At 42.5% G+C, this 26,105-nt stretch overlaps 1 protein-coding gene across 1 annotated transcript in view; it reads right to left on the reverse strand.

Annotated features, from left to right (window-relative positions):
• PARP15 (poly(ADP-ribose) polymerase family member 15) overlaps positions 1-26,105 on the reverse strand; it is a 37,500-nt gene that overhangs the window by 9,878 nt on the left and 1,517 nt on the right. The window contains exons 2-10 of the mRNA XM_045812593.2: positions 19,505-19,731; positions 17,430-17,573; positions 13,584-13,820; positions 12,421-12,642; positions 10,971-11,049; positions 8,493-8,642; positions 6,383-6,445; positions 4,028-4,195; positions 1,309-1,515 (exon numbers count right to left, since the gene is read on the reverse strand). Of these exons, the coding sequence (XP_045668549.2) occupies positions 1,309-1,515; positions 4,028-4,195; positions 6,383-6,445; positions 8,493-8,642; positions 10,971-11,049; positions 12,421-12,642; positions 13,584-13,820; positions 17,430-17,573; positions 19,505-19,731 (1,497 nt within the window). The remainder of the gene's footprint in view (positions 1-1,308; positions 1,516-4,027; positions 4,196-6,382; positions 6,446-8,492; positions 8,643-10,970; positions 11,050-12,420; positions 12,643-13,583; positions 13,821-17,429; positions 17,574-19,504; positions 19,732-26,105) is intronic.

Genomic DNA, 26,105 nt, shown 5'->3' on the forward strand with positions numbered 1-26,105 from the left:
CTTTGGTGAACAACTCTACCCCGTTGCTTCAGAGTGATCCCCTTCAGTTCGAGGATAGAGCATGTGACTCTCGGATTGGCTGATTAGTGTAATTCCAGTTTCCTAGCTGCAACCATGACCTAAGCTGATTCAGTAAAAAGCAATTTCAGCCTTAGGCGAACGCCTCTGTTCCTAGGCATCATGTTCCTGATGATGAGTATATATTACCCCTGGATATACCCTTTCCTGTTGGATCTGACCATGGAAGGATATGGTCCTGAAACTGTTAACAGCCATCTTTCACCCTCTGAAACCTGAGGATAAAGACAACACAGCTGAGAAGAGAGTGAGAGATGAGGAAAGTCAGGGTTTAGAGTATAAATATGAGCACCTAGATCAAACTGGACCTGAAGCCAGGTATGCCTGGACTTTATAGTCATGTGAGTCAATTAATTCCATTTTTCCATAAGCCTGTTTAAATTGGATTTTCTATTACTTGCTATTGCAAGAACATTAGCAGATCTAACTACTATTTTTATTTACTGTGTGTCTGTGTGTGTAGCTCTTATATGTGCTATGTGTGAAGTCACATTGAAAAGAACAGTTGTCAGGAAGTAAGTATCGAGAGAACTGAAATTCCGACTGGCAGTGTCAGGCAACAATTTCCAGTTTAGGGAGGCTGCTGACGACAGGTACACTTTATCACTAGTAAAACCCACAGTGCTCTATGAGTGAGTGCTCAAAATGGGCAAAAACTGTGATTGCTAGCGGAGGCTGCTTTTCTAGTCATTTTCACAGCAGTACGGAAATGGGGGACAGAGGAGCAGGTGAATAGATACTTAAACATAATGCATAAACACACACCTTACAGAGAAGCAAATGGGAACTGCCTGCTTGTGAAGTGCACAACCAAATGACCCACTCCCTTCTTCCATCTGCTTCTGTTCCCAGGCTGACTTCAGCGGTGGATAATCAATAAACCAGCATTGGTCAGCCAGCTCACAGCTACAAGGAGCACTGAGGGTCGATACTAATCCATAAGTAAATAATGAGGTAACTGGCTTAGGATTTTCAAAGCCTATCCCCCTCTTCTGCTTCCTCACTTCTATTCTCTCCCTGCTCCTTTGTTATTCTGTTTCCCAGGAGTGATTTTGCCACCAGAATAATCAGCAGACAGGACGCTGCGTTCCATAGTTCTTGTACTTTTCCCACATATTAGAGGAGGCTGTCTGTAGAATCCTAAAACTGGTGAAACAGTGAGCATTAATATCTACACATTTGCTAAGTGATAGGACAGATTACCACATGATCTCCGAAAGGTCATCTTACATGTAGTATCGACGCCTGTGGACTGAAGGACAGGTGATATGGAATTCTCTCTCTTTTTCATGTTGTCATAGAATACATGTAGCAATTCAGATAGAAAGATGACGACTTTAACTTTTTGTAATGATGGGGTGGGATGTTTCCATGCGAAGTCTGTAATAGCACTGATCATGTCATCAGCAACTGTGTTTGGGTTTTTTCCAGCATTGCCTGAAAAAGAAACATTTTTTTAAGTGACCAAAAGAAGCTCTAGCTGATGTTAGTCAGTGATGAGATCTGGCAAATGTGGTTTTTGGTGCTGAGAAAGAAGAAAGCAGCGCCACAGCCAGAAACGGATCTGGCTCTCATAGCTGGATCTCTCACAAACACAACACAATTTCATAGAACGTCATCCGATGTAACCACTCTGTGGCTGTGATGAATTCAGCCAAGCAAAACTACTGAATAATCATGTCTGGCCACAGGCAAAAACATGAACACTATCCAAACCACAAAAACGGCCAAACATTCCCCACCCTGACTAACAGGAGCAAGTCCTGCTTCATTAATAATCACAGCTTCAGCCGCACTCTTCTCCCCTCCAGGTAAGATACCCAGTCATTGAACTATGCCTGCTGCCCCGAAGTAGCCGATCCAGAGCGAAACCCCACGTACTTGAGACCGCACGGAGCTACCCAACACAAGCTCAAATCCATTAATAAGTCCTTAATGACCTCTTGGTGAGATGCCGCATCGTCCTTCATAGTGTGTGTTCCTGGTGGTCTTTAACTGAACGGCATTGGCAGTGCAGAGAGCAGAGCATGTGATCATATCCAGGCTCTGCACGGATTAGCTGTGTGATCTTGGCCAAGTCATTGGATCCCTCTTATATTGGTTTGCTAGGGATGCCATGACAAATTGCCATGACTGGTGGCTTAAGCAACAGAAATTTATTTTCTCACAATTCTGGAAGCTAGAAGTCTGATATCAAGGCGTTGGCAAGATTGGTTTCTTTTAAGGTCTCTGAGACTTGAAGATGGCTGTCTTCTCCTTATGTCTTCACATGGTCTTCTCTCTGGACCTGTTCTAATCTCCTAACTAACAAGGATACTGGTCATATTGGATTAGGGACCACCTTAATGACCTCATTTTAACTTAATTACCCTTTGAAAGACCCTTTCATCAAATATAGTCACAATCTGAGGTACTGAGGATTTTAGCTTCAACATATGAATTTGGCGGGAGAACAGAACTCGGCCCACAACACCTCCAAACTTCAATTTATTCTGCTATAAAACTGGGGCGATACTAGAAGGTAATGCTAATAGAGATAAGAATGTGGCAGCTAAGAATATGGTAATTAAGAGCATAACGGTAACAAAAAACACATAACATTAAAAAAAATGTAATGGTGGAAATGCACAGACCAGTCTGCCTGGTTATGAACCTAGTTATGTTGCTGACTAGCTATGTGACCTTGTACATTAATACCTCAAATTCTCATCTGCAAAATGGGGAAACTAAGAGTCATGGGTCGGTCTAGGTTTTGTGGGGTTTAAAATTTATACATCACAGAAAAATACAAAATAAAAATATAAAATTATGTATAAAAGTGATTATAATAAAAAAGAAATGACAATAAAGGATAAATTTTGCAATTTTGTAAAACCATATTTCCAACTCAACTTTCCTTAGCTATATTCCAAAAATGCTTGCAGCCTTTCCAATGCTCAGTGCCAGGACAAGTCTGAGAAGTCAAAGTGAGAAGAAACAATGATCCTAACCCACAGTGGGTAAAATATCTTACTTTGAAACATTACTAAACCATATCATCGTGTGATGGCATTATTAGGGCCTTCCCAGGCCCTTTTAAAATGCTTGTGCAACTGAGTGTGAATGAATCAGGGAGCGGGTCATTAGCATCACCTTCAACTGAGAGCGAATTATTGTATGCTATGATAGAGATGAGGAGGAAAGCATTCCTAGAAACTCAGAGCAGGATGGACCTGAGCTTGTTGCTTAAGAATAGTGACTGCACCCTACTCATGACTTTATGCCTAGGAACTTGGAGTGGGCCTGGGAAACAGCATTTCAATCTAATGAACGCACGAATGAGGAGCCAGTGGGAGATGCTGCAGTCAACCCAATTGCGGGGGGGCAGGGGGGTATTAAGGGTTTGGAAAGCAGAAGGAAGGATGAAACCAAATAACTCCTGGGAGAAGATTTAGTAGAATGTGCTGACTGTGGGGTGTGGGGGCACAAAGAAGCAAGGATGGCAGGACAGCCAGGAGCATCACGGCACCACTGAAGGAGGAAACCAGAAAATGAGACAACTCGGGAAAGGGGGCTGTTTGTAAGGGATGAGGAGGATGAGTTTGGATTCTGCTCTAAGGTTTCTGGTAACAGAAATCGCCCAGAGGAGACCTTGGAGAAGGTGAAATGCTGATCTGAGAGTCAGTGCAGAAAGGGTAACTGGTAAAATAAAAGCAAATGAATCACCCAAAGGAAAAACGTGAACAGTAAGAAAGCCACGACGTTAAGGGCCAAACATGGAAAGATACCTGGGGAACATACAATATAGAATGAAGATGTATGAAAGAGGCCTAGGCCCAGAGACAGCCCTCAGGGTCCGCAAGCTTGCCCGCATCGCTGCCTGGACTCAGCACTGAGTTCACTAACAGTGAGGCCAAGTCTACAGGAATCTGGATTATTCAGAATCTTCGAGTGATGAGAGGCTACGAACCTGCTCCGATGGCCGGAAGAGAAACAGAAGCGTACTGCCTCTGCTCACACTCTTCTAGAACAGTGGAGACCGTTCTCCTGACATCATTTTCCCCAAGAACATGAATTATTATCTTGCACATTAAGTATCCACCTTGTGTGATTATAAAATCTCTGTGAGGCTGTGCAGCTGGAACGAGAGGAAGGAAAGGAAACACAGCACAGTACTTACGGGAAGCAGCAAGTTGATCACCGAGACAGGGAAACAGCTGCCATCAGAAAAAGCTGCGATGTCTTGACCAAGCCCAGCCTCCCTCCATCTAGCGGCTTTCACTCACTGGGACTGGGACAGGCTCATTTCCTTTACAACCAGGATTCTTTAACTCGACAACTACATTGTTGAATATTTGGGGTGTTATTCAAAAGCACTCTACCTGCCTTAATCTACTCAATCCTCAAAACAAGGCCATCAGGTAGGTACTATTTCGTCCATTTCACAGATGAAACAGAAGCTCAGAGAGGTAAGGTCAGTAGCAAACATTTCCTGGGCTTTGAACCCAAGCAGTCAGTGTCCAGACCTCTTAACCCCCAAGCTGCAGCCCAGAAGAGCAATTTATATGCTCATTCAGCTACATTCATTTTTTAAGGAGAGAAAAGCAATGCATTTGGTGGTGTGGAGGTCCCTCTCCCAGGACCCTGAGAGCTCTCGAGCACATGGAAATGGCCAGGGCATGCTTTAAGGCATAGAGTAAGAACCTGAGGAAGGCAGGGCTCCAGCAAATGCAGGAGGAGAGTGGGCCCCGCCCAGGCACTCCCTGCGGTCCCTTGGGTGTCCCACTTGCCGGCCCCTCCCAGGCAGCCTGAGTAGACTTTTCCAGCTTGTCCAACCCCACTCCATTCTTTGCTTCTGTCTTCCAAGGCACAGCTAGCTCTTCCAACCCACAAATTCCTGCTAACGTCCTCGTGTTGGTGAGCAGTATTACCTTCCCCGGATCCCTCTCCAGGAATATATTCACTGGGGAGAAAGTGCCTTCATCAGAGGACATCTATTAAGATAGGAGTTTCAGGCACAAAAGCAGGTCAGTTGGGGGACTGTTTGTCAAATATGGGACCCTGCCACTTCTTTAAATCACACTCATAGCTGACTGTCTACTCGGCAAGGCATGAGTCCTCATTTTGGAGGATATGATCACTCTTACAGATTTCCCACTGTGATATAATAAAAAAAATAAGTATTTGATCTTTGTCCCTGATTCTGGGCTCAGAGTTTCAAGAACCCTGGACTCTCCTGAATGATGAGAGTCTCTTTTGTAAGGGAATGAGATGATTCTTGAGGGTTCTGGTGTTCAATAGTTTCGGAATGGAGGCCGGTCTCCAAAAACACCAAGCCAGGATTAGGGGATTGGAACTTTTGGCCTCACCCCCTGGCCTCTGGGGAACTCAATCACAAACAGTTGTGCCTACACAACAAACCCTTCATAAAACCCCCTAAATAACCGGATTTGGGGATTTCCATGTTGGTGAATACACCTAGGTGTGGGAAGGGTGGTGTAGCTGGGAGGGTGTGGAAGCTCCGTGCCCCCCTCCCGCACACCTTCCCCTTTGCAGCTCTTCCATTTGGCTGCTCCTGAGATGTATCCCTTATAATAAACTGGAAAACGTAAGACAAGTGTTTTCTGGAATTCTGTGAGTCGTTGTAGGGTACTGTCAAACCTGAGAAAGGGGTTTTGTGAATGCCTGAGTGTACGAAAGGGGGTCAGAAGCGCAGGTGGCCCCTGGGACCTGTGGGGGGAGGCTTGTGGGACTGAGCCCTTTAATTTGTGGGATCCAACGCTAGCTTTACAGGGAGATAGTATTAGAACTGGAGAATCGGTTGGTGTCAGAAAAGACCTCAGACCTACCCAGGCTCCGCCTTGACTCATGTCAGGTAGATGGTGCATTATAGCAAGTAGAACGAGGTCAGGGAAAGTGAAAGGTAATTTACACAGCACTTCATGCAACTTTTCACGTTCATTGTCCTGATCCTCACAACTGCCCGTAAGAAAGCCATTACCACACTCCTGCCTCGTTAGTAAAACCTAGAACCATCTTACAGATAAGAGAAACAAAGCTCTTACAGATCAGGTGGTGTGCCCACCATCCCTCAGTTAGCGGTGGATCCTGGACTGTTAGGACCCAGGCCTGCGTTCCGTCTAACAGTCAGGAAGAGACAGGTGGGATGGTGGGAGGAAGGACCATTTCCCACAGCCACAAAGTCATACCCCCTGTGTCCGCTCTCCCAGGGAATCATCCTCTTTCCTAAGGGCTCACCGCTTACTCCTCCCGTAGGTCCTATTATAGTATTCTCGGCCCTCTAATCTGCTAGAGGTGGCCATACCTAGTAGAGCACATTGATTTTCCACAGCTGGTCCGGCACCTTCTAAAATTGCTTTTGAGACCCCTAAATAAGACATGTTAGTGGTAAAAAGCATTAGTTGAAATTCAGTGCATGATTATAGCTTTTGTACATTTTGTTCAGCTCATCCCTTTGTGCATAATTCATTGATGCCCCCCACAGAAAAACCCACCTTTTCTACTGCAACCTTCATCGGTAGCTGAATAATACACACTCTGAGCTACAGTGTGACGGCGCTGGGTTAGGGCTGCCTCCACCACTTACTGCTCACGTGGCCCTAGTCGGCTCCTCAGCTATTATACAGAGGCTAACACAGTACTTCCCTCACAGGGTTATTTGAACATTACAAGAGCCAATGGGTAAAAGATACTTAGTACAGAATCTGGCCCACGGAAAGCACTGACTAATTATTAGTTACTTTATCGTTATAAAGATCAATATATCCTCTATCTATCTATCATCATTTACCTGCCTCTGTTTCCTTGATTATGTGTGTGTGTATTATGAATTGTCTCTTTTTTAAAAAATTCCTTTTTGTGTGTTTGTTTTAGTCTCTGACTTTGCAATAATGGAGATTTTCCTCAAGTATCCGATGATCTTCACCAGTCCTTTCATATTTAAAGTGAGTTTGGGAGCACCGTGTAAAGGTGGCTTGCTGGCCAGTTGGCTTTAGTGTAAGGAAAACAGGCAGTAAATACTAGACCTGAAGGCAGTCGGTTTCTCTCCAGAAGGATCCTCCACTCTCCTGTCTTGGAGGGCATAAACCCGTCTGCCGTTCTGGGAGTCCCGCAGGGACAGGGGCTGGGCACTCACTGTTCAGTACAGAAACTTGCACTCGAACACTGTCTAGCTCCCATCTTCATCTCACCTGTGCCTGCCGCTCTAAGTCCAGAATCTCTCTGGTTGCTTTCTCTACACAGCAAACCTCCCATCTCTGGCCAGGGAGGAGCAAGGGAAGTTATTGGTGCATTGGATGGATGGAGGATAGAATAAAAGGGGCTAAGTGCTACTCACACAGAATTGCATCCGATTCTGTTTTCATCTCTTTACTTGTCCGCTGCCTTCCCAGGTACCTGCTGCCTCCCACTCTTGTGTCTCTAGGGGCTACTGTTCTCTCTTGCATATACTAAATTTTCACCACTGGCTAGTGCTTCTTGTATTCTAAAAATACACTGCTGTCTCTTGTTCATTATTGGTTTCCCTCCAGCTCTCTTTTTCCTTGTGGGTTTACGTTCTTTTCTTTCCTTTACTGTGGTTTTAATGGAATCTTAAAAGAAGGCAGGGACAAATGCATATGTTCAATCTGTCACATTTTACCTAACTGAACGCTCTTTACGTCTGCATTTTGCAGGACCGATACACTGGACAGATATTCTATGCACTCACCTCCTACGTAGTAAGTTCCAAAATATTTTGCACTTTAGAAAATATTTAAACTTCTATTTCTATTTATGTTTTATCTTACCCTTTTAATTTAAGATTTAATACTTTATAATAAAAATATATTAACATAAGAGTATATGTATGCAAGTTACACACAAATAGACAGGTGGGGAGGGTGTGCTCAAAGGGGCTCCATCAATGGAGGTGCTCAGACATTCCAGCAAAAATCAAGAAAAAGGGGTTGAATTTCATTTCTGGGTCAGTGTAACATAAGGAAGATGACAAGAAGTGAGATATGAGTGCCATTGAGTTACATATAAAGGGAAATAAAAATAAAACAAACTTATTAAATTATAAGTGTGGAATTTTGATAGTTCCGAGCTAGAAAGGGGATGAGAGCTAACATACACTAAGTCCAACGCATGGGTTACGCCTCATCTTTACATTGCTGTGCCCTGTCTAATCCTCCTCTGGGAAATCAACATTTGACAGGCAGAGAAACTGAGGCTCAGAGGGGATATGTGGTTGTTCCAAGGCCACGCAATGGTAAGTGGCATCGCTGGGACTCAAACCCAGGTCTTTCTGATTCCAGGGCCTACATATGTTCTGCGACACTATCCGCCTACTCAGGCAACATTAGCCACAGTTTCCCTCCCACACGTGAGTCATGTTAATAGTCACAATCACGTACTTTGCTTAAATAAAGTACCTGATTTCAGATTAAATGTCCTTGTTGTTGAGTTTACAATCACATCTGCCTTTTCTTTGGTGATATCTCCAGCAGCAATCTGGAAAGTAATTGCACCAATTTTCATTTCATATGAAATGAACCCAGGGTTGGAGACAGGCCTGAAGGTACCTGAAAAGAAAGAAACCAAATGAAAGAGTAGCTGGAGAAAGAGCAGGAAGAATGGGGCCCTGTCCTCTTCCCAGTCCTCTTTCTTTCCACCTACATAAACGCTAAGAGTACCATGCCCAGTTGGGTTTTCTTTTTTAAGGAAATTTAAAAATAAAGCTTTGTGGCAGCAGGAGATCCATGTCTCAGTTAAATAGGATGAGGCAGAAACACCTGACTGGACCAGCTGCTTGTCTGTAAACATTGCTGTAGCGTCATGAGAAAGACATGAGGAAGGACAGAGGGCAAAGTGCTCCCTCAGGTCATGCTGATGTCTCTGGGAGACTTTTTTCAAGCTTTTCTGAAGTATGACAAATAAAAATGGCAAATATTTAAGGTGTACAATGTGACATCTTCACATTCACATATATTGTGAAATGATGATCCAGTTGAGCTAATGGCACACCCATCGCCTCACATAGTTACCATTGGGGGGGTGTATGCGTGTGCATGTGGGAGCGGTGAGAACACCTGCGATCTACTCTCTTAGTAAGCTTCAAGAATACATTATTATTAACTATAGCCCGTGCTGTACATTCGGTCTCCAGAGTTTATTCATCTTATGACAGAAAGTTTGTACCTCCAGGTGATTCTTTTATTTCCATTTTACAGAAAAGGGAAATGGTCTCAGTGTGTAGGTCATTTGTCCAATTACTTTTTGGGAAGATTTATTTCATTCATTTATTTGAGAGAGCGAGCGTGTACACACGTTGGAGTGGGAGGCAGCGGAGGCAGAGGGAGAGGACCTCAAGTAGACTGCACACCAGCGTGGAGCCTAACACGGGGCTTGACCTCACAACCCTGAGATCATGACCTGAGCTGAAATTAGGAGTCAGGCGCTCAACCAACTGAGCCACCCAGGCGCCCCTGTCCAATGTTAAATAACAGCTCACTAACTTCAGATAGGACCTTTTCCTGTTGCTTCACGTCTCTCTGGGGTAGCAATGCCTAGGCCACTCCGAGGAAACCACCCTTACCATGTTGGCATATGTTACTGCCCACTCTGAGGCTTTATAAATTAGCGGTGCCATTTCTACTCATCCCTTAAGCTCACTCAGTCTCCTTTTCCACATGATGCAGTGGCAACAGACCACCTACCCAGGAGGCCGCTGTATAGATTAAATCATATCTATATAAAAGCAGTCAGTGAAGTTTAGTGTGCCATCACATTTTAGTTATCTGTGTACGTGGGTGTGGTTCTTCAAGACCTTTACTGGATGGTTCCTTCAGAGTTGGGGGGGCACACAGGTCCAGGAGGCTATGGGGGGGGGCACTGCTCTCAGCTACCCACACCTCCGTGGAATGAACTCTGGGCAAGATGCTGACTGCCCGTGGTCAACATGGTGGACAGGCTCCAGCATGGTCACGTCTCCAGGGGCTCAGCTTCTTGATCACATCCCTGTGAGCCAACAGCAGCGCTTCAGACGCAGCCTGTCCAGGGAGCCCCCTCCATGTACTCGGCCCACAGCAGCCCCGGGTAGGCCTTCCACTTATTACTGCAGGTGAGGCATGCATGGGGATGATTAAGGAAGGTGCAGGGCGGTCGCCAGTCCCACCCATGGCCACCGCCTCACTCCTCCATCCTCAGGTCTCTTTCATTATCATTATCTTAGAAACTCTGGCCTCGTTATCAGATTTGGTTCACATCTGGTATGGTACACGCTGGCTAGCTAGCTGTGCAAGCACACCCTGAATGCCCCTGTTAATCACTATCTTGAGAATGTAGAGATCCTGTCCTCCCTCTATGTTCCCATCAAGCAGAACGTGCAGAAGGGTGTGTTGTTCAGTGTTCGATGTCGGGGCTGGGTGTGGGGGGGTGACCAACCCTGTATGTCTCTCTTATGATGAAGACTGTCCAAGCGGCAGGCCTTGATCTCCTCGGAAACGCTGGCCATGCAAGGATGGGAGGGGCTGATGATAGTTGCTATGATATCAAAACTTGCTGCATGCAGATCCTGGCAGCAGAGGTTTATCCAATCGGCCACTCCCGGACTCTCTGTACCTAAGTTCCCCTAATAAACCTGTATCTCGATCAGTGTCTCTGGGTCTTGTCTTTGGCCTCACCGGACCATGACCTACCCTAGGCTTAGAGTCCGCTGGGGTGCGGCTGCACAACACCCATATAATTTTTTCTTTGTGTGCTCGGACAATGGAACATGCTCAAACACCCCCCTCATCACTGATTTGTGCCTCGTGTGAATTCGCTGTGTCTCTTTCTACTGGACTTCAGCTACCACTGAAGAGCCACTAAGCAGAGGGAAATATTTTCTCAGCAGAACAACTTTCCCAGACCTTGGTTACCTCCAGCCATGAGAATCCTGTCCTGGTTGGGATTTCCACACAACTGTTTAGTGAATTCAGCTACAATTGCCTGGAAATAGAAAGAAAAAGGGTACTGACTACAACAACGTTCTGTAAATATATTAATCCAATTCTTTGGAGTAATGATCACCAGACATCAATTAGGAACAAGGGTTCTCCCTAGATTTCCTCTTACCCAGAGACCTTTTAATTCTAGGATTGCAGTTTAACCTAGGAATTTTCTCAATAAATACCAGTGCTGATTGACTTTATTTTGTGAAAAAACCACCATTCTACCCCAGATGCTTGAGAATAACTAAGAACTTCGAAAAGAACATCATATTTGCTATCTTTTTAAAGTGCTAATGTTAGGGGCGCCTGGGTGGCGCAGTCGTTAAGTGTCTGCCTTCGGCTCAGGGCGTGATCCCGGTGCTCTGGGATTGAGCCCCACATCGGGCTCTTCCGCTGGGAGCCTGCTTCTTCCTCTCCCACTCCCCCTGCTTGTGTTCCCTCTCTCGCTGGCTGTCTCTCTCTGTCAAATAAATAAATAAAATCTTCAAAAGAAAAAAAAAGTGCTAATGTTAGTAATTTGTAGCAATAGCTCTTAAAGTCAGGTACCAAAAAGGTAATAATAACTACTTCTGCAACCAGGTTTCAGGCATGCTAGTGCTAGACACCACGCGAAACACTTCAAACACATCCTCTCTTAATTCTCACATCGACTTTCAAGAGGTGTTATTGCCACATTCACTTGACATACGATGAAACTGAAATTCAGAGAGGTGGCCTCCCTTAACCTTTAAATGGCAAAATCGAAATTCAAACCTAGCTGTAACTTTCTTCTTTGTACTTTTATATTGTTTGCATTTTTGTTATAACTATGCACAATTTATATAAAAATTAATATAACTTCTCAAGAATGAGAACCAGATTTTGGTACTGAGACTGGGCCAACCAGCTCAAGGACTGCCACTTTACCAGGGCGGGGTAGGTGGCTCAGCACTTCGTACATGTGCTTTGACTGCCTCTCTTCTAGTGAATACTGTACTGCTATTTCTAGCTTTAGACCCTCATAGCTTGAGACTGGCTGTATTCTATCCAAAAAACCCCTACATTCTTGACGTTTCTCTTATCTGATCTTTTCCCTATGAACAGAGCCATGGCTTAGCCTTCATTCAGTCAGTCTGAGCCATTTTTATGCCAATAACTTTCTGCTTCTTCCTAAGAATTTATTAAGTACAAATTATCTTGTCTCTTGCTAAACTGTCTAGGAAGGACTGTATGAGTTATCAGCATTATCTCATTAAGTCATAGGACAACCCCCTTCAACAACCAACACTTATGGACAGGGAAGTGAAAACATTATTTACAGATCCACAAAGACATCTGGGTGCACTTCGGTTCACTTGTCAGAATGATTAGAAGAGATATGTAACCATACCTGCTGGATTTCATTATCACCTGGATGTACCAGTAAGTAAACTTTTTGTAAGGTTTTCTGCCAGACACTGCTACTAAATTTGAGTACTTCCGAAAGGATTAGTTCAGCAAAAACAGCTTTGGGAAACCTCAACTTTCCTGTTCCAATCATGGGAAATGTGATTGATGAAAGAGATAACTCTTCTACAGTTGTCAAACATTTCTTGATTATATTCACCATGACCTGAAATGTACAAAACACATTCAGCTAAGTTAGGGCTTAAGCTGGTGGGAAGCAGAAAGAGCTCTGGCTCCAGCAGCTGTGACTAGGTTTCCTCTGCTATTCTTGGCTTTGTCTGGGTCGGGGAGTCAGAAAGGGAAAACAAGAGGGGAGAGGATGTTCCAGAGATTCCAATAGTATGGGAATGGCTACATAAACAATGGTGTCTTGTTGCCAGTAAAAGCAACGTTTATACAGAATTTCTAACGACCTGGGGAAATGTTTATGTTAAGTAAAAAAAATAAAATAAAGGCAGGATTAAAAAATGTTTGGAAGGGAATCTCAACTAAGAAATACGTATGCATAAGATTGACTTGAAGGGAACACAATAAAATGTGAACCACATTTATCTCCAGGTGACTGGATTATAACTTTTATTTTAGTCTTTGTATTTTCTGTATTTTCTGCAATATACATGTATTACTTTCATATTCTGAAAAAAAGAAAGTTAGGAGTAGAGGTGAGAAGTCATCAAAAGAAGAGCAACGACCCTTCATTCTTCACCACAGCTCTGGCTGTATCTCTTTGTTATACTGAAGGATTATTACACTAATCTTCAGATATCGTTCCTGGAAAACCCCAAGGGTTGCTCCTACTTTCAAGGGTCAATTATTCGGAAATAACTGGTAGCTATGATGGACTGTTTATGGAATGTAATAAAGAGTTCAATAAATAGACAAAGTTCTCAACCTTGGCCAAAAAATTTGTGTTGTGGAAGCTGATGTACGCTTCATAGGTTGCTTAGCAACATCCCTGGCCTCCACTTCCTAGTTATCAGTAACTGTTGTAATAAGCCAAATGTCCCCTGGGGAATAAATTCACTCTGCTTGAGAACCACAGATCTCCACAGTGCCGGAAGATCACCAAAGCTACCGAAGAAGTAGAGAGCTAAGGATTTTCTCTACCTGCTGAGAAGACCCGGCTCCATTATCCCAGGCTGGTGCCACGGCATGGAAGACAGCTTGGCAGTTCAGATTGCAGCCACTTGTCATGAATACGGTACCTACTTCCGCCACTGTTCCCTGCTTCATGGCATGTAACTCTTCCTGGAGCTGTGGACCAGCTTTCTGCAGAAGAGCCTGAGATAGTTGTCCTTTTCCAAGTTGAAGATTCATGGAAACAGTGCTGACAATGACATCGACCTTAAGGGAAACAGCAACAATTTGTTAGAGATTGAATCAATAATTAATAAGCACCTATGACTTGCCAAGTACTGTGGAGTAATGCATAAGATATGTTTTGTCTATCATATTGACCTGTCAGCTCTACCCTCAAGAGGCTTACAATCTGTTGCTACCATAATGAGCTGAGCTCCAAAACTTAGAAATTAGGGAAATACATCACCCACTACTGTCAAGTCAACATGTGATGAGTCAGAGTAGGGCTATGAAAATGAGCAAACCAGAGACCACAAAGAAGGAGAGTCAGAATGAAAGGTAGAAGCAGAAAGAAGAAGACAGTGAGACAGAGGGAGACAAAAACACAGGAGACAAAAACACAGAATTTAGAGAGATCTTGGAAGAGAGAAAGAGCTGCATTTAGACTGGCAGGCACTGAAAAGTAATTGTTCTGACTTTATTAACATACCTAAAGAAAGAATGGGTCCGTCTGAAGAGGGGGTGGGGTCTGGTTAGCCCTGAAGAGCTAGACAAAGGAAGGTCATTGAGGTGAAGGTAGGCAATGTCCCCTCAAGCCTGTCTAGGGGTATCAAGAGTTCTCCAATGCCTGCTGAGGCCATCCCTTTGGTGAGATGAGGTCATGACCCGATGCCAATAGATATTAAATATTCAATTCATCCAATTCCATTTATTCTGAATTCAGATTCAGACTCGGAGGGGAGAATGTTTTGATCGTGTGGATTTTGAGTATTCTGGTTCCTTGGGGAGCACTTCCTCACCGTAAATTAAAAGGTGTCTATGTCTTTGGGCCACACAATAGTTTCATTTCTCACTCTCATGGGTCTACCTCAATCTTATATGAGGTTAGTTAACATAAACTAATCTCAGGACCTGAGAAGCTCCCTGCAGGGACAAAGGTCAGTGAGCCTGCCAAAAAAACAAGATCCGGCCCATCTTCACCTCACTCCCTGCTTATTGATTCCTACACAGTTGGGGGAAGTAACATATGAACATGTAAAACAGTAAAATATTCTTAATGTTTAAATCAGTTCAAGATAATCAAAAGAAACTCTGTGTTAAAAATACAATTAGTAATTGCTATAGAATTTCAAAAAAGGCAGGAATCCTTTAGACTGGACTGGTTAGTAAAGTCTTTATGAAGAGGATAAGGGAAGAAGCTGGGACAGGGAGAAAGAAGGCAGTAAGCATTCCGGGTGGGTGAATATTTGAGAAAACACACAGAATTGAGAAAGGTCGGAAAGTAGTCCAATATAGAGAAGGGAGAGGGCTAATGGGGAGCGGCAGGGCTGGAAACAGATTTGCGGCCAGACCATGGAGGACTCTGAGAGCGCACACATTTTTGGACTTTCTGCTACAGGCAGCAGGGTGCACCTGATAAACGCATCAAACAGCTATGGAGAGGACACACTGGAGGGTGAGAGAGGTGACCGGGGTGCTGAAGGAAGAGCTGACGGTGGGAATGAAGAGGAAAGGGCATACACAAGAGAGGGTGCAAGGAGGCTGGGAAACTAGTTGGATAGGGAAAGAACTCCGGGAAGAAAGAGTTAGAGGACTTCAAAGTTTATATGGTGCTATCCAATGGTGAGAACAGGTACCCTGACAGGGTTGACAAGAGTTTAATAATCCACTTCACAGACTATGTAGTGAAAAGACCTGTTTCCTCGTTTATAAGATGAGGGTGTGGAATATCTATCTCAACTAGATTGTACCACTAACTGGGTGAGGTGAAATTTAAAGTGGTCTGTCGTTGGGCACCTGGGTGGCTCAGCTGGTTAAGTGGCTGCCTTTGGTTCAGGTCATGAGCCCAGGTCCTGGGATCAAGTCCCACATCGGGCTCCCTACTCCCGCTCCCTCTGCTCCCCCCCACCCCACTCATTCTTTCTCTTTCTCAAATAAATAAATAAATAAAATCTTTAAAAATAAATAAATAAAAGTAGTCTGTCATAAGTGGATAACAAGGATAGCCATCATTTTTTGAGTTTTCACTGTGCCAGGGAGGTGCTAAGTGCTCTATGTGGATTATTTTATTTAAACCTCACAACAACCCTAATATTGTCATCATCCATAGTTATAGATAAAGACACTGAGTCACAGGGGGATGTTGACCAAGATGAATGGCTGGGCAGTGATAGAGTGGGATTTGAACCCTGCCAGAACTAGCTTTGGAGTTGGTCTGCATAACCACTACACTATGTCTACTCCTCGACTGACAAAGAAACTTACTGTAATTCTATGTTACCCAGTTCTTTTCTAGTCTGAGTATGCTCACCAAGCAATCTCATAGTAGGCAGCTACAGAGCTCTCTATTACCCATAACCCCAGCAATTAGCTTCCTCGTTGCAAATTAAATAATTACGATTCCAGTTTTATAAATAAGTCTTTTGAGTTTGATTAGTGCCAGTTTAAGTCTGGGTAAAATTATAAGATTCAACTTCTCAACTTGAAGATCTGAGAACAAGGTCCCGAAACCATGTGACAAAGGCGTGTAAGGACTCTAGCTACTCTAGAGAACAAGAAGAAAGTGGCTGGCTGCCTCCCCGCTGCCATCTCATTAGCTGCACAAAAGCAAAGAATATTTCCAGTGGCTCATAAGCCATGAGTCTCCAAATCTCTCAGAAGAATTCTCTTTCCATTAATCTTGAGTGTATGCCATCTGAAGATAAATATCAAGTGTCAAAATGGTGGAAACTACAGAATTCTGAAGAAGAATCCAAATCAGTAATTTTCAGCCCTAGCTGCTTATGAGAATCACCTGGAATTCTTTCAAAAATGGACCCCCCTAGACCACATACCTGACCAATTAAAATCAGAATTTCTTTTTTTTTTTTTTTTAGGTTTTATTTACTTATTTGACAGAGACAGCCAGCGAGAGAGGGAACACAGCAGGGGGAGTGGGAGAGGAAGAAGCAGGCTCCTAGCGGAGGAGCCTGATGTGGGGCTCGATCCCATAATGCCGGGATCACGCCCTGAGCCGAAGGCAGACGCTTAACAACTGCACCACCCAGGCACCCCTAGAATCAGAATTTCTAGGTGTGGGGCCTGGGCAGCTCTATTTTTAAAAGTTTCCCAGATGGTTCTGACATGCAGCCAGGACTGAGAATCATGGATGTCGACTATAGATAGAATATAGGGCCTGCATCTCCTGCTAACTGGTGATTCCAAGGGGGAAAAGCAATAAAGTAGAGGCAGGCAAAAGCCGAGCTGAGCTTTTTGGACCTGCTTTGGTAATCTTTCTCCTTTCCCATTCCGCCTGTGTCTCAGAGAGTGCTCAGACAGGAGTGACGGGGTATTTTTGTGAAGGGTGATATTATAAAGTAATGTGCATATCTCCTCCCCATAAATGCTAATTGGAACAGAACTGGGTTGAAAGTAGGTCAAGATACGTTACAGAGAAATAGAAGAGGTAGATGTGCACACCTGTGTTTGTGGTCAACTTGATCTCTTCACATAAGAACATGGGGAATACGGGGACGGCTAAGGATAGCCCTGCTTGAGCCTCGGGTGTGTTTAGCTCCTCAAATTTATATGATCTTAATCTTTGACCTTAAATCACAGAACCAGCGAATTAGACCCCATTGTCTCTTGTCGGATTGGCTAAATAGCACCACTTACCCGGAGATCAGTAACATCTCCACTTATCAACATGAGATTTAGACCTTCTTTGGTTTGGGTTGAGGCTATCATGTTTCCGTTTGAAAGACAATGTTTCCAACTGACTTGGTCTTTTGACTGTGGAGAAAATAGTAAAAGTAATGACTAGGCAATGCTATTTGGAGACTTTCCTCTTAGGAGTCCAAACAGAAAATAACTCTTAGATCCCACACCTCTCTATCTCAACTCATAAGCCAACCCTAAGATTCAAAAGCAAATAATTTATTATCAATTTTTTGGTTATCAACTGTATTTAACACTCCAACTGCCAGTGAGCTCTTTTACTTATTCCCCCAAGAATTCTAGCTTAGCAGACCATGTTCATACCCCCGGCTCTTAAGGACTGTCTGGTCATATTTCAGTTGTATTTCCTTTTTTTTTTTCTTTTTCTTTTTCTTTTTCTTTTCCTTTTTTTTTTTTTTTTTTTAGAATGAGAGAGAGAGAGAGAAAGGAGAGGCAGAAGGAGAAGAAGAGAGAGAATCTTAAGATCTTAAGCAGACTCCAGGTTTAGCACTAAGCCTGACTTGGGGCTGGATCCCATCACCCTGAGATCATGACCTAAGCTGAAATCAGGAGGCTGACACTCAACCAACTGAGCCACCCAGGTGCCCCTCCAACTGTATTTCTTGTCTGAGGACTGTCTGTAGTGCCGAAGTCTGCTTTGTTTGCAGCAGGTATAGCCGAGAGGAATTGCAGGTAAATTAAGCAGCCGCCCACCCCCTCAAGCCCTCATCCAAGGATTGACAGGAGTTCGTTTAAAACCACCTAGCAACCTTGCCTCCAAGTTAAGACTCACTCTGAGTTTCCCCAGTGGGATTAAGCGGTAACTGATTTGGTAACACACCCTATCAGTATCTTTCACTTCCCTTATTTAGATCATTTGCACTTGACTCCTGTCTCAGGTTCTCTTCTGGGGGAACCCAAACTAAGACACACCCCTCAGTTCGCCACATAATGCATTTGTAGTTTGACTACTAAACAGCCAAAGAGTTTTAGAATTTAAAGGATCATCACAGATCATCTGGTACAGAAACTTCATTCTCCTGAAAAAACAAAACAAAACAGAGAAAAAAAAAAACCCAGTGTACAAAGAGATGAAACCACTTATTCAAAATCAAACTAGTAGCTGATGAAGGTACAATCCTTTAATCTGCTCTTCAGAGACTCTACGAAGAGGAGCTGATCTACCACTTACCAATGGTAAAAACGTGGCACAAATCACCTCCCCATCCCCATATACCTCGTCATCCACTCCTGTGACAGACATTAATTGGTATCAACACTCTTTTTCAACCAGTCCAGATAGATAGAGTTTCAGAGTCCTGCTCAACACAGAGCTCCAGGCAACAACTATGGTTTGGTCAGAAGTAACCCATGAAATGAAATGTATTTTTCATGACTGATCTAACTCAAAAAGGTTATGAATTTTCTTTGCTTAAAACAATGTTAGAGAATTTTCCATACTCTACTTTATATAACAAATAGAAAACCCCAGAAGGACTGGGAATGGGCTTCTTGAGCAGTCCTTTTTGCTTGCTCACTACATTCTTTATACTCTCCTGCATGTACTCTGGTATGTTTGGTGCAAGCATTATTAATGACCTCCCATCCTGAGAATTCCTTGGGTATAGACTCTTTCAAAGCACTGATATGAAGACTAGAAAACCTTCTAGAAGAACCAGCCACATTCTCTGTCAAATTTTGGTGTTTTCCTTTTCAATGTTATGGTTGGTGTCTTTAATTGCTGTAAATTCTTTTCATATCCTTCAGACAACCTGTTATTATGACCACCTCCTTGAATATATCAGACTCAGTTGAAATCCTATCATCCTCTATGCTGTTTTTTTATGTCTTCTCATACCATTGGCTTCACATTCAATTTGGTGACTTGATATTTAGAAATAATATGGCAGAAATTTTTAGAAATGTCCTCATTCCAGGTTTTGATGACATTGATCTTTGTTCTTCCTTGAGTTCGGTGGCCACAATCCTAATGTTACCTCTAGCCCCTTACAGCTGACTTGGGGCCATGTTACCTCACAGTGACACCTTCCCCATTTATAATTTTTCCTTTCAATCAGGTGATGCTTCTTCTGCAAGATTTTCCATATGAGAGGATCCAGAGTCACCAGATATGGTGCTGGCAACTTTCTCAGGGGCTTCTCCTTTCCATACAAGGCTATGCCCAAAGTCACATAATATGGAAACACAGAGATGGGCCTTTCACTGAAGACACGCTCTTCGGCCAAGAAGGTGTCCACCACTAAAAAATAAAAAGCAAAAGGTAGGTATTCAGACAAAATCTTTGGCATAAAAAGAAATCCTGATACTAATGAGACTTTGAAATATAGTATGTCTACCTAAAATAGTATCACTGTCAGGCAGCTCAATGAAAGATGTGATATTCATGAATGAAATGGAGCTAATCCTCACCTAAAGGAATAGATCTGTTCCACTAATGTTTACTTTACAGTGAAGGTTTGTACAATTAGTCTGATTTTCCCATTGACATTCATTATAATATTGGACAGGTGATTTTTTTTTCTGAAAAAAAAACCTGGTTCTTAAAGATTTAAAAAATACACACAATAATGCATGAGTAATTAAAAATGCACGGTTAGGGGGCACCTGTATGGCTCAGTCGGTTAAGCGTCTGCCTTTGGCTCAGGTTATGATCCCAGGGGCCTGAGATCAAGCCTTCTATCGGCTCCCTGCTCAGCAGGGAGTCTGCTTCTTCTCCCCACCCCCCAAATAAATAAATAAAATCTTAAAAAAAAAAGGAACTGTTAGAAGTAAATAAAATATTGGGGCGCCTGGGTGGCTCAGCTGGTTGAGCATCCAACTCTTAACTTTGGCTCAGGTCATGATCTCAGGGTCGTGAGATTGAGCCCTGCGATTGGCTCTGCGTTCAGCAAGGAGTCTGCTTGAGATTCTTTCCCTCTGCCCCTCCCCCTGCATGGGTGCTCTCTCTCTCTCAAAATAAATAAATAAATCTTTTTTAAAAAGAAGTAAATACAATACTATTCTTTAATGAATAGTTATAATAGTCAAAAACATCAAAAACAATTGTGTGCTGTAATAAAAAAAAAAGTAATAAAGTTAGATCTGATTCCCTAGAAGCAGAGCCTGAGATGAGGATTCATGTGCAACTGCATTATTAAAGCTGTACCCTCAGGAAAAACATGTAGAAGTGAGAGATAAAGACAGAGAGTGTGGTTTAAGTAAAACTTGGTTTCTGCCTGATCCTGCTGGAGTACATAAATTGCATCATGGTGTTGTCCCAATCTTGAGACAAAGAGCTGGGTTTTTATACCTCCATACCAGTCAGGTATTTATCTATGGGTCATCCTGGTTGGGTGATGAGCGTAAACTCCCAGGCACCTCCAGCCTCCAGACCTTTAGTCTCCAAGGCAATCCCTCTGGAGAAGGTTGCAAGTGTGAGTCCTTCACAGCAATATATATATATAGCCACTGGACTATGAGTGAACCTAATAAGTTAAAGAGACATCTGGAGAAGCACCAAAGGAAAGGAAAAGCACTAAGGGAGGTCCAAAGTAACTGCACAAGTTTGGGAGGAAGAGAATGTGCCTTAGCAGCTAAGTCATACAAAATATCTAAGGGATTTTGATTGATCATAAACTCTGTATAACAATCAACAGTGATGTACTTGTATTTAAGAAGAAAAAAAAAAAAAACAGTCACCAAACGTTAGGAAGAACATGGAGCAACAAGAACTCTCTTTCATTGCTAGTGGGAATGCAACATGGTACAGCCGCTTTGGAAGACAGTCTGGCAGTTTCTTACAAAACTAAACATACTCTTACCATATGATCCAGCATTTGTGATATTTACCTAAATGAGCTGAAAACTTATATCCACATGTCCACGCAAACCTGCACATGAGTGTTTATAGCAGCAGTATAGCTTTGTTCATAATTGCCCAAACTTGGAAGCAACCAAGATGCCCTTCAATAAATGAATGGATAAATAATGGACATGATGCCTCCATAAAATAGAATATTATTCAGAGAAAAAGAAATGAGCTCTCAAGCTACCACAAGACATGGAAGAAATATAATGCCTATTGCTAAGCAAAGAAGCGCATCTGAAAGGCTACATATTATACAATTCCAACTCCATGACGTCTTAGAAAAGGCAAAACTCCGGAGACGGTAAAAATATCAGTGGCTGCCTGCAGTTTAGAGGAGGAAGGGCGGGATGAGTAGGTGGAGCACAGGGTTTTCAGGGCCCTGAAATTATCCCGTATGAAACTGTTATTGAGGACACATGACATTGTGCATTTGTCAAAACCCAGAGAATCATCCAACACAAAGAGTGAACTCTAATATGATGGACTTTCATTAATAATAATGTAGCGATACCTTTTTATCAATTGTAACAAAGGTGTCACTAATGCAAGATGTTAGTATTAGGGAAAACTGTTTGGGGGTGGGAGGAATTCTCCTTACTTTCTGTTTAGTTGTTCTGTAAGTCTAAAACTCCTCTAAAAATAAAGTCCATTCATTTAAAAATGGGTACTGATGAGATTTGGGTCTATAAGAAGAAAAACATAGTAACAAGAATAGGTATGGTGAATAATAACCCTATCCTACTTTTCACTGGCAAAAACAGGCAATGACTGGGGTACTGTATTTTGTTCAAAGTGCCAAACTTCCCAAAGAGATTATGGAAACTAGCTATGGTGTTCAGAAGAGGGAAACTGATGCTGTAAAAGGACTCAAAACCATATCACATGAGGATATAGAAAAGGAACTGAATATATTTAACTTGCAGAAGTACAGGTAATAGGTAGGATGGAATGCAGGGAGCCACACATAATAGTTATCCTTCAACATCTGAAGGACTACCTTATAGGGAAATATAAAGGATTTATTTCTACAACTCTAAAAGGAAGAGCAAGGGTAGTCAGTAAAACATATTTGGGCTTCATACATCGCTAATTTTTTTTTTTTTTTTTTTTTGGTGATTAGAACTGTCTTAAGGTGGAATGAGCGAACTTGGGGAACAGTGAGTTTGCAGCGAAGCAGAAGATGGACAAACACTTAGTGGTCTGCTTTTACATCTGCTACTTATTTTTGCGTTTTAAGCAGCACAGGAGGATTTTTTTTCTAAATGAAATTCATGAGCCTATTTTCAAATGTGTGTTACCCAGTAGAAATAGGTTATTACAGTACTTTTATGTCAGAAGTCATAACAATATCAAAATGAGGGGACACTGAACCATTCAAGCACCATTTAATAATAACACTTTACCCTGGAGCAGCTGAGACACATAGCCATCTAAAGCACAATTCATATCTTATTTCTCATCAAATTAGTAACTTGTGTTTTCCATTCTTTCTTATTTTGATCATTATAATATCTCTATTGATTGAATACCTGTTATGTGTCAGTGAACAAATATTATCCCACTTAATTTAATTTTCACAGTGACTCTGTGAGATAGATTTTTATCTCCACTTTCGAAATGAGGAAACCGAGAATAAGGAAGTAATGTTGCCATTGCTATCCAGCTAATAAATTACAGAAGGATTTAAATATATACCTTTGAGGGTTGCCTGGGTGGCTCAGTCAGTGAAGCTTCTGACTTTCGATTTCAGATCATATCATGATCTTGGGTTCATGAGATCAAGCCCCGCATTGGGCTCTACGCTCAATGCTGAACCTGCTTGAGATTCTCTCTCTCCCTCTCTCCCTCCCCCTCCCTCTCTCTCTTTCTCTCTCAAATAAATAAATAAAATATTTTTTTAAAATGAAAAATAAATAAATATATACCTTTGGGATTCTAAAAGCCAGTGGTGCTCTGTTTCTATATAGAAGGCTTAGGTGTGACAATCTGGGTAGAAGTAGGGGACGATAAATGGAACTTGTCTTGTAGCTGTACTTTCTTGGACTGTGTCAGTAGGATGGTACCCTATGATCCCTACCACCTGGTAATCATGCTTTGTATAGTTTCCTTCCATATTGTATCAGAGTTGGTCTCTGTGACCAACAGAATATGGCACAAGTGATGCTATATCACTTCAGAGGTTAGATTAGAAAAGGTACTGCAGCCCTCCCCACCCCTTCAGATAACTCAGTCTGGGGGCAGACAGTTGCCATGTCATGAAGAGCCATATGGAGAGGCACTCATGGCAAGGAACTGAGGCCACTGGCAGCAGTTATGTGAATGAGCTTAGAAGAAACCCTCCAGTCCTCATCATGCCTTCACGTGACTGCAACCCCAACGAACAGATTAATAGCAACCTCATGACAGATCTTCAGCCAGGATCGCCCAATTAAGCTGCCCCCAAATTCCTGGCCTTCAGAAAGTATAAGACAATAAATGCGTGCTATGTAAAGCCACTAAATTTGGTATGCAGCAATTAAAAAACTAACACAAATTGCATGCTTATTAAAAATGGCTTGAAGAGGCAGGCTGGAGGAGATAGTGGGGATAAGGTTAAAACCCCTCCCCCCCCACCCTTTGTGTCAAAGTCATTGCTGAAAGCCAACCACTAATGACTATACCAGCAATATGAATTTTTAAGGGTCTTAAAAAAATTAAAAACAAAAACAAAAAAAACAAAACAAAGCAAAACCCCTCAAAACCCAACCAAACAAAACCAAAACAAAATAAAATAGAAAATAGAGTATATGAGTTCCTTAGCAAGAAATGCATGTTGTAGCAAAACTTCTTTTTCCAAATTGTAACAAATGTTTTTGTTGGCAAAGCAAGTATGGGCAAAGCAGGTATGGCAAAGCAGGTATATATATATATATATTTTAGGGTGCATTGTGGTTTACAAAAAGTTTGTAAACTGTTGTGTTACACTCTGTATCACTGCCTCCCCTGCTGGCATCTTTAGCTCACAATGGCTGGAGAGCAGACTGAGGCTCTCAACTAACCCAACTTGTACATGTTATCTCCAGAGACACTGAATATGCATAGACATTAACCACTTATCAGAGTATACCCATAAAAACTGTTAAAAAAAAAAAAAAGCTCTTCAGATGTCAACACTAGCATTAAGGACTAGGTGACAAGTATGTGGAGAGAGATGGGGCCTTCATACTTTGCAAATTTGGGAGGTTGGTATGAGTCCTAAGAATGATACAGTTTTAAATGTAGACGTCTGCTAAGTGAGGGATACCAAATGTTTGTCTTTTCACAAAGTACCAATTTAAAATGTCCAATGGTATCAATTCCTTGCTGTATGAAGAATCAGACATTATTTCAGTCTGGTCCTAAGACTATTAGCTTCTTAAACCATGACTGAAAGTTGAGCTCCTTTTCTCTCCAGAGAGCATCTCAATTTCTGGCTTTCCTGAATGACTGGTTTCCTTTGAAGCTACGTGAGGAAGATCCCAATTTCTGTTTCTCTTCTCTTGACCTCAGTCATTCCCTAACCCCCACCCCAACCCCAAGTCTTCTATCCCCGCCTACAGCTTCAGGGATAATTTTTGGCTTCATCAACTGTTCCTAAAGATCATAGTTGGGAGGGGGTGTGGAGGTGAAGTGTGGCCATCAAAAATGGTATTTATTTGGCTATATTACCTAAAATATAAACTATTTTGTGGTGTAAGTTCTTTAGGAGATTGTTACTACCTTTAAAATGGTTCATTTAATTTTCTAAATTCTTACTGTCTTCTTTGAGGAGTGATCAGATTCTGAATACATCTCGAAGGTAGAGTGAAGAGGGTTTTCTAAAGGCCTGGGTATGGGATATGAGAGACTCCCAGGTATTGGCCTGAGCAACTAGGAGGATGAAGCTGCTATTAACCGAAATGGGAAAGCCTATGGATAATACAGGTTGGTGGCAAAGGGTGAGGAGGTTGGGGAGTTTTGTCTTGCACATGTTATATTTCCATCATATACTTTTAGACAACCAGGTGAAGAAGTCTAATATGCAGTGAGTGTAGACATTAGAGTTCATGAGAAAGTGTTGACTGCAGATAAGAATTGGGAGTCATGGATACATAGACAGCATTTAAAGCCACTAGATCTCCAAGGAACTGAGTGAAGACAAAAAGGAGAAAAGAACTGAGCTCTACCTTAAGAGTTGAAGAAAAGAAGGTAAATGAGGAAAGAATGACAATGAGGGGCACCTGGGTGGCTCAGTCGATTAAGTGTCTGCCTTCTGTTCAGGTCATGATCCCAGGGTCCTGGGATTGAGCCCTGCATCAGGATCCCTGCTCTGCGGGGAGCCTGCTTCTCCCTTTCCCTTTGCCTGCTGCTCCCCCTGCTTGCGTTCTCTCTCTCTCTTTCTCTCCCCATCAAATAAATAAAATAAAATCTTAAAAAAAAAAAAAGAATGAGAATGAACAGCTACTGAGGTAGAAAAAACAAAAAAAAAACCAAAAAAACAAAAACAAAAAACCCACAAAGCGTGGCATCCTAGCAGCAAGTGGAGAAAGTGCATTTGGAAGGAGCCATTGACCATTGAGTCAAATGCTCCTAAGAGATCAAGTAAAATGAGGACTGGGAAGTGGATAGTGAGTTTAGCAACATAGAGGTCATCGGTGATCTTCACAAGAGCAGTTTTGGTGGAATGATGAGGGTAAAAGCCTCTTCTAGAATGGATTTAAGAAAGAACAAGAGGGGAGAAAATGGGGATGAGTAATGACAAATTCAAT

Source organism: Ursus americanus, chromosome 4 (assembly GCF_024610735.1).
Source record: "Ursus americanus isolate L20-20 chromosome 4, mUrsAme1.1.p, whole genome shotgun sequence".
Taxonomy (NCBI): Eukaryota; Metazoa; Chordata; class Mammalia; order Carnivora; family Ursidae; genus Ursus; species Ursus americanus.